Source organism: Chinchilla lanigera, unplaced genomic scaffold (assembly GCF_000276665.1).
Source record: "Chinchilla lanigera isolate Chin_1 unplaced genomic scaffold, ChiLan1.0 scaffold00034, whole genome shotgun sequence".
NCBI lineage: Eukaryota > Metazoa > Chordata > Mammalia > Rodentia > Chinchillidae > Chinchilla > Chinchilla lanigera.
The window spans coordinates 22,642,042-22,656,479 of record NW_004955435.1 but is presented as its reverse complement, the minus strand read 5'-3'; the positions used below and the strand labels follow the sequence as shown (position 1 = coordinate 22,656,479).

The following is a 14,438-nucleotide window of genomic DNA, read 5'->3' as shown; positions in this document are numbered from 1 at the left end:
GATAAAACATACACCCGAACTTTGTCACAGGTTTGAAACTATTAGCCACTGTTACCTCATGATCCACTTGTTAAGAAAGATTTGACATTTAAATTGAGAGAAGTAGAAGATGCATTCTCCTACTATAGCTGATGGTTACTCTGTTTAAAATGTATACAAAGAGTTTCCATTCCTTTAGAGTTAACTTCTAATATCCAGAGATCAAATTATTTGAGTTAAAAATGGGCACTTTGCCACCTTCCATTCAGGATTGGAGCTAGTGGTCACCCACTGGCCCCTCCACCTGGACCCTCTGACGCCAGCCTGCTCAGTGCAGTCTGGCACCTGGCCTGCCTACTGTCCCCAGGAGGCCTTGCTCAGCTGCTGTCCAGCTTTCTCTCCCTTTGGCCCCCTGCCCTCCCCTACCTGCTCACTCCCCCTCTCCTCTCACCACCCCTCAGGCTGCTCCCCACACCTGCACTCCGTTGTTCTCCTCTCCAAGGCCCACAGGCACCGTGAAGCTTTCCCCAGCATCTTCAGTTCAGCTGCTTTCTCCATGCTCAAGCCCAGAGACAGTAGCCAGGAGCTGAGCGCTTACCTATTGTAGTCAGGGTTTGCAAGGGAAACAATTTAATATAGAACACATAATCTATAGGATTATTTTTATAATATTCACCCAAAGAGTGAAATACAAAAGAGTGAAGGAGATCTGTCCGTACACCAGAGACCCAAAGAATCCAGCCGAGGGCCTGGATCCCATGGCAATGTCCTGCACAAATCCAGCTGAAAATCTAGAGGCCATAACAGTGCCCCCCACGAGTCCAGCTAGAGGCCTAGAGCCCAAGACAATGTCTCCTGAAAGTCAAAGACCTGCACTGGAAAGCCTCAAAGGTCAATGGTGGAAGCCAGAATGTCTGGGCCCGTGGGGTGAAGGATCTGTGCCAGCAGATTGAGGGACCTGCACTGGAGGTGGAAAGCGTTGCTCAAGGTGAGGACCAGAGCTTCCCTGAAAAGTACCACAGCCATCCCCAGCGACAGCGAGTCCTGAGCTCCTCCAGTGATGAAAACAGCTGAGTTTGTATCAGGAAAGCCAGTGTGATAAGCTTCTCCAGGAGAATCAACACTCACCTCTTCCTCCCCAGTTCTCCTTTTTATGTTGTTGGCAACAATCCTCAGGTGGGCCCTCCTCACCCAGCACCACATTTACTCAGTTTAGCTGGGTGTTACAGCTTGCCCACCAGTTGTCAATCCACCACACCTGTGTTTTTCCCTGTTCTCACTACAGACTGCAGAGTTCCCCTGCAGATGGAAGAGCAAGGAGAATTCAGGTTGGGGCTGCCACTTTCCCTTGCATCTGTGCTGCCTCCCTGTGGTGCTGTGTGTGCAGTGCATACAGGCTGTGTGCAAGACTTCAGTATGCCTAGCCCAGGCAGTGCTGTGCCCAGTGCAGGTCGAGACAGCGGACTTTGCTGGCCAAAGCATTCTGAGGCCTTATGCTTACTAAGTTGAATCCGTCAGCCAATATAGTTCCCCTTGTCTTTCTCCACTAATCCTTGCCTGCCTCATCCCTGGCCCTGGTGGATTAAATGAGGGATTTCACTGGCCTAAAAGCAAGAGCAAAGGCCATTTGTCAGACCCCATTGTCCTCTTTCCTTCCTGAGCTACTGGCATAGCCACATGGAAGGTGTGCATGCCTCACCAGGGTTGGATAGACCACAGCTCTTGTGCTGTGAGCAGCTGAGGTGCACAGGGCAGCTACATGTGTCACCTGCCACTACCTGGGGCCACTGTGCCCTGGTGCCTCTGTCCTTTGGGTGTTTCAGGTGGTGTCCAAGTGTTGTATCCCTTTCTTCTTCAGAATGAATGGTCAACTGTATCCTTAGTGAGAGTCCAACTCAAGTGAATTAAAGGTTTATAAGTACTCAGCGTAATAATGCAAATTTGTACCAAGTTGTGTTTACAAGTACATATTGGGTTTTACTTGTACCTTTTCCTATGCTCTCTTTGTGTCGAATGAGCTTAAGAGGGAGATGAATTTCTACAAGTGGAGGGGCAGAAGAAAACAGAAACAGACAACAGAGAGCAGAATAGTTGTTTCAGTTACTTTCCTTGTAAAGGGTACAACAGAGGGGACCTCCTTGTAATGGTGGGTGTAAGAATATGGGCATCATCGTTATGTCCCAATTTCGTAGGGGTCAGATAAGCACCCTAATTTTGGCTTGGAGTGTGGAACTTCAGTATGAGAGACACTGGTTGTTGGTGTGTTGGGTCTAGCCAGGAGTTCCAAACAAACTAGTGAGTTTTGTGGAACAAGTGAAGGAAGAACTGTTGATGTCAGTGAGGCTCTTGTGGTGTTGTGATAGAAAAGACAGAAGATGCAACATCTAGTAGAAGTGGGTGCAGCTTCTTCTGCCTATAGTTTGAGCCTCCTCATACAGGCTCCTCACCTTGTTCCATTTGTCACTGTCCCCAATGACTTTTTCTTCCTTTGCCTGTTGCTTTTCTGGTTGTTTAACAACTGTGTCATCATTCAATTCCCCAGAGTTTCTTATTTGTTATCTACTTTTCAGAGAAGTTGATAGAGATGAGAGGGGGAGACTGGAGGAAAGGAAAGAGACTGAGCAGATATAAAGGCAAAGGGAGAGAAGATGAGACACACGGCAGAGGGGAGAAGTGGGAAGGATGGAGAAGCAGTTAAAGTGGAGGTATGGTGAGTTGATTTCCATATTTTAGTCCATGTAGAAGATCAAATCTGGGAAATTCAGATCTATTGCCTTACTTTTCCAGGAATCCATGGTATAACTTCATTGTGTGAGTTGAAATCTTGAAATATAGGGTCATGGATGTCCAGGATGGCCAAAACCCATACATGCAGCGTGCTTTATACCGTCAAGGACAGTGACATTCTAGTCAATGTGGAAATACCTCTGGTTCTTCCTGCATTGTTTAGGTGCTTTAGTTAAGTCATAAATTCCCCATAGGTCCTCTTAAGGACTTTCTTGGTTCTTGAGAGCTGTACATGGGAGAAAAGGAAGGAGCTAACCCAACATTGCTGGGGTATTTCTAGGTAGGGGGCTAATACCTTGGTCCCCAGGCTATTCCTCTGACCACTCTAATGCAAGCTGGAAGATCAGTGAAAGGTGAAGCTTTCCAAGTACATCTTGAGATGTGACTTTGGTATGTCACATTTAGTGAGACTATGAACAGGTTTCCTCATCCAAGGCATAGGAATAGGAGTCTCTGTCTCTCAGTAATGTGGTGAAACTGAAATAAGGTATACTATGTCAACAGTCATCTAGTATATGTCTAAATCATAGCAGATCTTAGTCAATCTTAGGCCCCATCCCGGCCCTCCTGCCACTCTGCCCATCCCAGCTTCGTGCTCCCTCTGAACTACACAAGGCCATGCTTGGAAATGGAAGGGAGAGCCACACATTATTAACAAAACCCATACTTTCTCTATATTAATCTTAAAACATTTATTGTTCTTTTCATTGAGCTTTGTGAAGGAATGGGAGATTTTCAAAGAAAAGAAATAATTTGACACTGGAGAGGGAAAATGGAACCACTGAAATGATTCATACCATCAAAGGGGACAAAGCAGATACAGATACAAAGCAGCTTATTTTTACTTGTTTCACGATTATGCCAGAAATCTTCTGGCTGTGCTAGTAAGCAGGGAAGCTCATGGTGGCCACTGTTTCAAAAGGAGTCAGTAGAGCCTGTGTATCTACCTCAGTCACTTTTTCCAGTTAACAGAGGGAGGGCTGGAGAGACAGCTTCAGGCATCATTCATGGCTACGTTCTTGTGATGGCGCATCTGAGTCTGTCTTCAGAGTCCCCTTGTGCTGTTGCACTAGTGAATTGATCCACTCTCCCGTGTTCTGCTTGGCTTCCTCCCAACTGAAGCATGGCTCGTACCCAAAGTCTTGCTGAGCTTTCTTGTAGGAGAAGGTGAACACACTATTTAATATTGTCAATAAGTGGCGGTTAATGGGGGGTTGAAATTTGTAAATTGGACGGAGCAGGAAGCTCACGATTTCCAGCAGGAAAGCAAGAAAGTACATTAGAGAGAGAGGGAGGTTCAAGGTGGAATCAAGGCAAAGGCCCCTCTCTTTGCTCAGGGTATAATGGAAAGTATCATAGCTTTGGTGAGGCGTATCATCTGTGATGTAGTAGAATTGTCCTCCAATGTTTGGGGCCTTGTTGGGGTCCCTCAGTCTCCTTGTGGCCAGAATGTGGACCCAGGCTGCATTGCCAACATAGACTGGGTTGGCTCTAGAGAATTTGCCTATACTTTTCAGCATTCCATTGTTTTTGAGGGCCATATTCACCACAAAAGATAACAATGGGCTTCCTTCTCCATAGATGTAGGCGCATCTCAAGGCACAAGTGTGCAGGGTGCCACCATTTCTCAGCGTGCAGCCATTAGCTTTCAGCACAGCCTTCTCCGCCACCTTTTTGCTGTATGGGTAGGGAGCAGACCACGTGCTTTCGTGATGCTCGTCCTCGTGGGAATTCTGGATGATCTCCTTGTAGGAGTTGGGCCCAGCTACCTCAATTGAGCTGGTGTAGATAAAGACTGGCACACTGGCTTGTACACAGGCCTCCAGCAGGAACTGAGTACCTGTAGATGGGCAATATGTGGTCAATGTCAGGAAATAACAGAAATGGTTCACTGTAACTCTAGTTCATGCTCATTTTTACTTCCTCCCCAACTGAAGTTGCTGTTCAATATTTGAGTATAATTTTTCCTCTCTGACTCAGGTGTACTATGGTATAGTTTTAGGAAAAAGCAAAAATAGAAAAAAACCTGACATTTTTGTTGTGGTGACCAAATATTCTTGGGTCCATGCAATGTGTGTATTGTGTTTATGTGTGTGTAATTTTGTGTTCTTTGATTTTGATGAAGAATATAAGGTTATTAGTTCATATTTTACCACTGTGGACATGAAATAAACCATCATTTCTAATGCATAGCATTTCATTTTAAATTCACAAAATTAAGAAACCATATTCTTAGAATAGAAGCAGTCCTAGTCCTTAGCCCAAAAAGGACTATTAAACAATTCACTTCACACATGGTCATTTACAGTTATACATAGGAAATAACAATACACATCCTTCTATAGCTATTTTTCTGATTTGTTCAGGATTAATAAGACTTTTGTCAGAAAGACCATCTTTGAATGCTTAAGGACATAGTTATTAATTGTGGGTAGATGTGGAGACCTAGTCTTTGTTCCAAATTGTGTGTTTCCTATGAAGGCCACTCCTAGTTCTATGACTCTGTTAATCCAGTTATGAACAGTAATGGTGATGAACATTCTCTTCACTTAGAATTCCAGAGCCCTGCTTTGGGCTTTTCTGTTGAGCCTACTGGGTATCTGAGAGCAAGAGTGTACCCTCTGATCTTTACATATATAATAGCAGATGTCAAAGAATCTTCAGCACTGTAGACAAACTATTTGGTCATGGAAGGGATGGCAAGCACCTTCCTTTGAAGAAGGAAAGAATACCTTGAGAAAGGATTTCTTCCTCCCTTCTGTCCGTCCCTCCAATTCCTTCCTTCTGTCCATCCCTCCAGTCCCTCTAATTTCTCTCTTTCTTTTCTGTTTTTGTTCTTTTGTTTATTTCTGTCTTCTTTCCCCTGTTAAATCTTTGTACAAGATTTTATTATCTGGAGAGATGGTTTCATTAAAAATTTATTTTTCTTCTGATAGGAATCATTATGTTGCTCAGACTGGCTTTGATCTCCAGGGCTCAGGTTGCCCTCCTGATTCAGCCTCTTGAATAACTGAAAATATAGGATATGCCACTGGACCCATCTTGGACAGTCTTATTTCTAAAAAATTAAAATATTTAGCAGAAAAAATGTGGGTTTTGTTTAGTAAAGAGAGAAAATGACCATCGCTGAAGTATTTTATATACATTAGCCTTTGGCCAAGATCAAGTATAAAGCTAGGAATCATTGTATTTTAGCACACTGGTGCCTTCAGGGCTGCCCCTCCTCTTTCCCATTCCCTCATGTTGGGAGATATAACAGGGAGTCCTCGTGGGACCAGGACTAGAGAGACAATGTGGAACTCATAGCATTCTCCTGCAGTGCAGGTAGGTAGGAATGTGCTGAAATAGGAACTATAAAATGTCTTTATTCAGATGGCCCTGGAGACTCAAAAGCACATGGATGTTTTGAAAAAGGCTCATGTGAGTCACAAATTTGGAGGCTAAGGTATGGAGGATACATGGGTCAGGATCTAGCTGGGGGTGATACAGGAGAGACTGACCTTCAGGGTCAGAGTGATGATATTAGAGGGCAAGCTTCCTTGAGATAGTGTGTCTCAATTTATGGTAGATTGGAAAGTCTCAATTCAGAAAGAGCTGTCAAGTATTCAGGGATGAGGATTTTAGGAGTATTTACTTTGGGCACCTGAGTAGGACCTACTTTTCTAGAAAAGACCCCATGGTGAGTTGAAGAGATAGTAATGTTGACAATAGAAATGATCCTGGCTGAGAAACTATAGTAGGAAAGGAAGTGCTGAATCCTTCTGTTCTGGCAGACCTCTGTGGACAAGCTGTTCTAGTTTTTAGGAGAGGTTCCGTCCTTCAAGTGGTCAGGAAGCTCTGGATATTCTCATCAGGCTTGAAACAAGAGCTAAAGGCATGACCTTAGAGGCATCTGGCCCAAGGGAAGAGGTAGATGGATGGATATCAAAAGTGTACAGTTGTTCTGAGCAATTCTTTGAAGATAACAATATGTAATATAGCAACCATTATGAATTCCTATCATATTGTTTTGAAACCCTGTGTCATTTTATTGTTTTTGCTTTGGTTTGTTTTTGCCTATATTGTTGTTATTTTCTTATTTTTTTTATTCTCTTTAAAATAAAAAAATGAAAAGTGTAGAGTTGGAGTCAGAGTTTTGATGGAGTAGCTGTAGGCAGAGGTTTCTTGACCTTTGAATCACACAAGTATGAGTTTAAATTCTGGCTATCCTACTGACTACATATAGGGCTTTGGCAAATTTCTTTCTCTTTCTTGGTTCTGTTTTCTCATCGACAACACCAAGAGTAATAGCTCTGAGCTGTCAGTTGAGAGTGCTGAGCAAATACACCCGGGTCAAAGCCCAACAGCAGTTCCGTGACAGGACTTCTCTTCCCTTCATCTGTTCTGCTGTCCTCTTCCTATCTGCTTTCAAGTTACTCTACCTTTCAGGTTGATGTCCAGGATGGTCTGTGTGTTAATGGATCCTAGGATGTCAATGACAGCAGCAGTGTGGATGACAACTGAAATGCCCTGGCAAGCTCTCTGTAGGCACTGGGGATCCAGAATGTCTCCCTCCAGAAGTGTCACTTTGGTCATTGTCTGAAGCTCTGTGGATACATAACACAGGTTACCAATAAGCTTTCCATTTCTGAGAAAGGAGACAATTACCTCTGTCCTCAAGGATGGCCATGTGGAGGAGTTGTTATGAAGGGAACACATTCCTTGGAAGGAATAAATAAATAAAGGCACAGAAGTCACAATGTGTCGCCTTTTCTGGAAAAGAAACGAATAACTGTTTCTACCTTATGCAATGCCCGCAAATGAATCTGAGGAGGAAGCTCTCATGTGTGCCTGGAACAGGAAAGTTGTTAAAGTCCTGGGAAGTTTTTCAAACTCATTAAAGAGAGTGGAGATGTTGTTGGGTATAAAAGGGAAAAAATAGAATTTAATCTCCTCTGCTGTCCTGGGGATTAAACCCAGGGCCTTGCACTGACCTACATCCCCAACTCTTTGTATTGTTTATTTTGAAACAAGGTCTTGCTAAATCAGTTAGTTGCTCAGGCTGGGCTTGAACTTGCAATCCTCCTAACTTACTCTCCCAGAGTTCTGGAATTACAGGTGTGCACCTCCGTGCCAAGTTTAGAATCTAATTCTCGAGGGACTGAGGAATCATGTGTGGATTTGGAACTAAGCGGGGATCAGAGGCAGGGCTGTGGTATAGGATGCTCACCTTGGCCTCATGGTGTCAAAGGCAATGGTGTGAGGGCCATGAGAGAAAATGAGTGAAAGTAGATGAATGCAGTGTCTCTGCCAGGATTTTGATGAGGAGCAAACAGGTCCCAGCAGGGGGCGCAGTGAAGGGGCAACACGTTCAGCTCCTGACAGCAGTGCAGTGTCTTTTATACTGTGTCATCTAGGAGTCCTCTTGCAGAATGTGGACATGTGAAGAGTCTTTTGTTTGTTTTTTTTTGTTTGTTTGTTTTTTCTCCGGTACTGGGAACCGAACTCACGACCTTGCGCTTGCCAGGCAGGCGCTTTTGCCGCTGAGCTAAATCCCCAGCCCCCTGTGTGAAGAGTCTTTTGGCTCCAAGTTTCTTGCATGTCAAGCAGCCCCTCTCCATACCTGTTCAGGCTTCACAATGGGTCTACCTCCCAAGCCCAGAGCTCACTTACTAGAGAATGCCTCTCTCGTTTCTGGTTTGAAGGTCTTATCCAGAGCCCTGACCTCCTGCAGCTCCTTCTCCTGCACCAACAACTGGATGATCCTCTTGCCCAGGAAGCCTCCTGCTCCTGTCACCAGGCAGCTCCACCCTGTCATGGCCAATGCAGGAAACAGGACACACTGGGGAGCAGGTGTGGTGACTGGGTGATTCTGGAAAGGGTTAAAGAAAGAGACCCAGTAGGCCCAGGGCACACAAGCCACTGGTGATGACATAGAGGGAAAAACTACTCACACTCAGTTTCTCTACTTTTCTCTCACAACACAAGTCACATTTGTGATCTCATCACTTGCAGATGTTTTCTCCACCAGATGTGCAAAATCCCATCTCCAGTAAACATCAGTCCTGGTTTACACTGACCATCTGGAGAACCTCAGATCACATAGGGAGAAGCCTTTATTCCTACTTTTGTTCTGGCATAGTTCATATGCCAGTGACAACCTCCATTTTACTTTCCCTGTGCTCCTGAGCCACCAACTACGTACTGAAATTTCAACAATCCCCTTCTTTGATTCTATTACTTTGCTTGGGAAGCTCACCAAACTCAAGGAAACGTTTATGTTTACTGGTAAAAACGAAGAGAAATTTCCTCTCTGCCCTTTGAAGTTTCCCTGGAATAACTGACTAAGCTAATAAGAGAAAAGCATAAAAATTTGGCATGGGAAAAGAAAAAAATCAGACCTTTCTCACTGCTCCAAAATTATTCAGAAGGTTATACATCCCATTTCTAAAGGTACAATATACTGCATGTACCTCATATGAACAGTTTGGGGTGAATAGCAAGTCATATTAAGGCAAGCTCATGGAGCTTGGAGAACAATGACTTGGGACAACTGGTTGCCCTCTAGAATAGAAAGTCATTTTGAAATGATTTCATAGAGGACTGAAATATAGGTTAGCAGTGTTATCAAAAGTGTGCCCATGTGTATTAACAGACTTGAGTCTCTTTCTAACATAGGAATTTAGTTAGTGAAAATTAGTGATGGTCCCAGAGGTAAATGTCCCCTCCCTGGGCATCCTTCCAGTTCTTAGGAAAGGAGATACCAAAGGAAAGTTGTTTTCAGCATGTGATGTTTCCTGAGCTCCTTTCATTAAACATAACCAACATATTAGGGTACCACCTTTTGGAGTGACAATACATAGATTCCTTCATTGGTTATGCGGAGGATATTGCAAAGGCTACAGATGAAGAGGTTCACAGTTGGCAACATGGGAGGAAAAGCTGACCACCTCCAGAAACCTTCAAACATTCATTGACCACTCAGCACTCAGGAACCCTACCCCTCTGGGTTTTTGAGAAGGTGTCATTGCAGAGCCATGGATGAAAAGCAGACACCTGAGTAGAAATGTGATTGTATACAAGCAGGTTGATCCAGTCCAATACACTAAGTTGGGAAACTCAAGAAGACTTGTGTGTTTGCCTTTTTATCATTGTTTCATTGAGGATAAGAGGCAGGACTCCTCTGAAATTTGGATTCCTACTATAGCTGCCATAGAAAGGGGTGTGAGCCAGGAACTGTGGAACAACCCCCCCACAATTTTATATAAATATATACATGTCATAATATCATATCCCTTTCTTCCTTCTAATCCATTATGATAAACATCTCATGTCCCCATCACCACCAGGAAAAGTTGAAAGAAAATGCAAAGGTCTAACCTGTTAGATTGTTAAAAAGGCAGATGAAGGAGCCTGGATGCCGGTTCTCTTATTTGCCAAGGCAGGACTGGAGTTTTATATGCTGTGACATCTAGCTGAGTTTGATCATCAAGAACTCTTGTTGTTGGCTTCTCATCACATGATGATATTGGTTTGGGTAACAAGCAATTTGCAAATGTTACATCATTAGTGTCTATTTCCAAAGACCTGCATACCAATTGTTGTGGATGTGTGGGAGATTTGGGGGAAAGCTCAGTGACAGGTAGTTATGGAGAAGAGAAGAGTCTTGAGCTAAATTATATAAAATATATTTCTGAATCACATGAAAATAAGTTCTTTCTCACAGTTCTCAAAAACAAAATTTCTCAATTTCTTATGATATTGAAGGCAGTTTAGCTGGACTGGACTCTTCAAGTCAGTACATTCAACTAAAGAAACATTGAATCAGCAGTTTCTAAGGAAGAAATGATCAATACATACACAAACTGTGAAGAACACCTTATTTATTTCAGAGGTCACAACTACCTCTTTACTTGCATGTTCATAGGCCCTTGCCCTGCACAACAGGACTATGAAGTAGCTGGTCCCCAGTCCTGGAAGAGAACGGTCACCATGTTCTTCTTCGAACTGACTGTTGTGGCTGGAATTATAAACCAGACAAGCTGCTGGCTCCACAGGCACCTCTTGAGAACACTACATGAATCTTGGGAGTTTAATGTGGGTAAGCTTATCTTAAAGAAGGACAGCAGGGGATCTGGTGCACCTGGATACACATGAAAGAGTTGCCCATACTGAATATATTGGTGAAGTGGCCTTTGTCATGGACCAGTGAGAGAAAGTGTATCTTATCATGTTGAAATTTGGAGATTTGATTAGTTGAGGCCAGCAATGCTGTTAATCTTGGAGAGGTTTATGTATTTGTTTTTTAAGTCTGGATACTTATATATTTGTTTTTTAAGTCTTAAACATCAGGCAAAGTGCCTGTCCTCGCCATTCACTGGAACTGGCTGCACAACCCTGGAGGAATTGTCTCCATGGATATATGGCGTGAGCTGGTATGAAGCACAGTGCTGTGTGCTTGGCAAATAGGTAAAGGAGAGATGGAGAAACCGGCACATTTTCTCACTACATCAGTGTAAAAGCTGATTTTGTTTTCTACCTGTGAGTAACCCACTTTCCTGGGGTTATTTATTTTGCAAATTAAATTATCATTTTTGACACTTTGCCAGGGCAGTGAGGCAAGAACAGGAACAAGTTCTTAATACAAAGTCTTCACATGCAGGGTATGGGTGGAACTGGAGCTCAGCAAAGACTCAGGGGTGAGAGCAATTGTAGGTCAAGATGACTACTATGGCTGCCAATCTGTCAAGGCCCATTTATCTGGCTGCTTTGGGCAGTTGCCCCTTCAGAGACTATGAAGGGACGGGGCTGGGAAAGGATCAGGCTAGGCTTGTCAGGTGTACACTGAGCAAATATCCAGTTGAAACTGACAGAAGTATCACATTAGGTTTTCAAATGACGAAGCTCTGTTGCTCTATGGGTTGATGCAGTGGGACTCATGAACATGACTTCAGAGCAGATGGATGCTGGCCAAGAGAGCCACTGTTCAGTGCTGCTGCAGCCCTGTGTTAACATGGCTCAGCAGTGTACGGAGAGTTGATCCTGGATTTGTTTGGGCAGTGGAAGATATGAGTGTGGGATGTGGGGAGAAAAGCAGACAAGATCTCAGGATCACAGACACGGAACATCCTGGAAGATTCAGTGACTGTGCAAGGGCTAGAGGCCCAGAGGTTGTAGGAGGTTTTGTCCAGGGTGACTGTGAAGGGGCTGCTCAGGGGCACCCTAAGGTCTTGGATCAGGTGCTGGGAGCAGAGAAGCAGAGAGGAGTCAGGACCTTGCAGGTACACTGTGTCCTGAGGGATTTCCAGCTCCTGGGGCAGGAGGATGAAGGAATGAGAGGACATGGCTTTTGCTTTTCTGAGGGCAGAGGAAGAGAGAGGGTCCAGTTGTCCTTCTCTTGCTGAGGGTCTGCTATGCTGTGCAGTGAGCAGGGCAGAGTTTGGTGTTGAGTGACAGTGTCCTTGAAAGGCTCTGGTGCATCTGGCTGTCTGTCCTCTTGAGCAGGCACTCTCTATTGGCCCTCCCCTTTCTATTGTCTACTGATTGTCTAATAACTTAAAACCAGCTCGGAAACACCCACAGCTGAATGCAAGAGTGACAGGATGCTGTGTGCAAGTCAGCATTCATTTCTGCTGTTGAACTGTCCTCAGATGTCAGACAGGCATGGGATAAGTTTTTGGTGAGTTCCTCTTTGGCTACAGGCTTGATCCTTTACAGTCCTCTGAGGGGTACGATGTCCCTTGATGGATGAGGTGCTGGCTGCCATTCAGGTTGGTAGAGGACAAGAAAACCACACTCCAGATGGCCTTGCCTCACACAAAGAGCAAATATTCAGGTTCAGACTACGTATATATTACCAGGAAACTGAGCTGCACCCACTTGGGGAAACCAGAACACTCAGAGCTCCTCACGTGTGCCCACAGCATTCCAACGGTCTTAATTCCAATTAAGTCATCTTGCAGGAGAGGAAACACAGGGAAAGTGAGGAGATCTGCTTTACTCTCAGGCAGAGTTGAGGTAAAAATTCAGGAATTCCTTTGGCTCCTCTGCTTGCCAAAATCATCTGCTTCTGAAACAAGAGAAAACTTTCCTTGAGTTTTTGCCCTCCTTCTGCCTTCTGAGATCCCTTCACCTGCAGCTCCTTTGTTATTAACCATGAGGAGTTGCCTGTCCATCCCTCATATTGGTGTCAGGTGGGAAGACTGGGGCTGAGGCAGGCAATGTGCTGCTGAGACCTACCCTCTGCTTTTTTTCACCTGCCCTATTAGCTCTTTTTTTAGTAGCTTTGTATTAACGCCTTAGCACTGTAATCTCACTGTGACTTTGAGGATCCATGAGACTAAGCCTCTTCTTAACCCTTCTCAGAGGAGGTAGGAAATATTAAGTCACCTTTCCAGATAGGACCAGAGTCTAGCTGTGTCTTTTTTAGCAGACACACCTGACAAATTCTGATGTATTTGCCAAAATCTTGTTCATTCTGGCCTAGAATATTATTTCTTATGCATATCTTTCCTTCCTTCTTTCCATAAGTATATATATTCTCATTCTGAGCCACATGTGGGATACAGCTGTGCACAAGTGTTCAGTACAAGTCATTCATAGTGCTCCCCAGAGTCCAAGAATGACTGTTGTGACAAAAATGTTAATGAGAAACTACTGGATTGTTAGAGAATAGTACAGGGAAGCCCTACTCCCCCAAAGCAGACAAACTGCTGGCCCCACAGGCACCTCTTGAGAACACTACATGAAACTTGGGACTTTAATTTGGGTAAACTTATCTTGAAGAAGAACAGCAGGGGGTCTGGTGCACCTGGATGCACATGAAAGAGTTGCCCATACTGAATGTATTGGTGAAGCGGCCTTTGCCATAGAGCAGTGAGAGGAAGTGCATCTGGTCATGTTGAAATTTGGAGATTTGATTAGTTGAGGCCAGTGATATTGTTAACCTTGGAGAGGTTTTACGTATTTGCTTTTTAAATCTGGATACTGACTAATTACAGTGAGTCCCAAGAATGTTAAATTTTTACACTTAGAATGGATTTTATGGAAGACCTTCAGACAGGGAAGTCTTGGGAAGGGGGCTGAGGCAACAAATGAGGTGACCTAAACCAGGGCTGGGTTACCAGTGACAAAGATGACATATTGTTGTTGTGTCAAGAACACACTTTAACAACACACATTAAAACAACACATTGTTGTTTTAATTTGCATCTGTCAAATGTCTTGGATGTAGAATGCATAAGACCAAGTGTTGAGTGGGAGGAAGACTTGGAGATAACATCCAGTTTTGTGTCTTGTGAAAGTGTGAGCAGGGTACTGCTGTGATTAGGTCCAATTCTGACTAAATTCCTGTTCATTCTGCCAGGGCCTGGCTCTCTGGACACTGGTTTCCATTTCTCTAACAGAACATATTCTGTATGAAGCCTCTATTTCCTGCAGTAATTCTTGAAGCATCCTCTGCCTCTCTTTCAGTCCATCCTACAGAGTGCTGCCACAGTAATCTTCCTAGGAGGGTGAAGAGAAGTCTTTACTGTTTACAGGTTACATCAAGTAGTGCTTTACTTCTGTCTTCTGACTAGTTTTTTTCTTTCTTATACCAGGAATCAAACTCAGGGTCTCATGCTTGCCAGACAGCTGCTGTGCCTCTGAGTTATATCCTTGGACCTATCTTTATTTTTTTTCTTTTTCTTATT

At 44.0% G+C, this 14,438-nt stretch overlaps 1 protein-coding gene across 1 annotated transcript; it reads right to left on the bottom strand.

Annotated features, from left to right (window-relative positions):
- Window positions 1-3,437: 3,437 nt before the first annotated feature.
- Window positions 3,438-10,198, bottom strand: LOC102017156 (3 beta-hydroxysteroid dehydrogenase/Delta 5-->4-isomerase type 1). The gene is made up of 4 exons (XM_005389085.1): window positions 10,126-10,198; window positions 8,419-8,617; window positions 7,188-7,352; window positions 3,438-4,606 (listed from the first exon to the last, which is right to left on the bottom strand). The coding sequence occupies exons 2-4, from the start codon at window positions 8,561-8,563 to the stop codon at window positions 3,768-3,770; spliced, it is 1,149 nt and encodes a 382-aa protein (XP_005389142.1). The 5' UTR covers window positions 8,564-8,617; window positions 10,126-10,198; the 3' UTR covers window positions 3,438-3,767.
- Window positions 10,199-14,438: the final 4,240 nt, after the last annotated feature.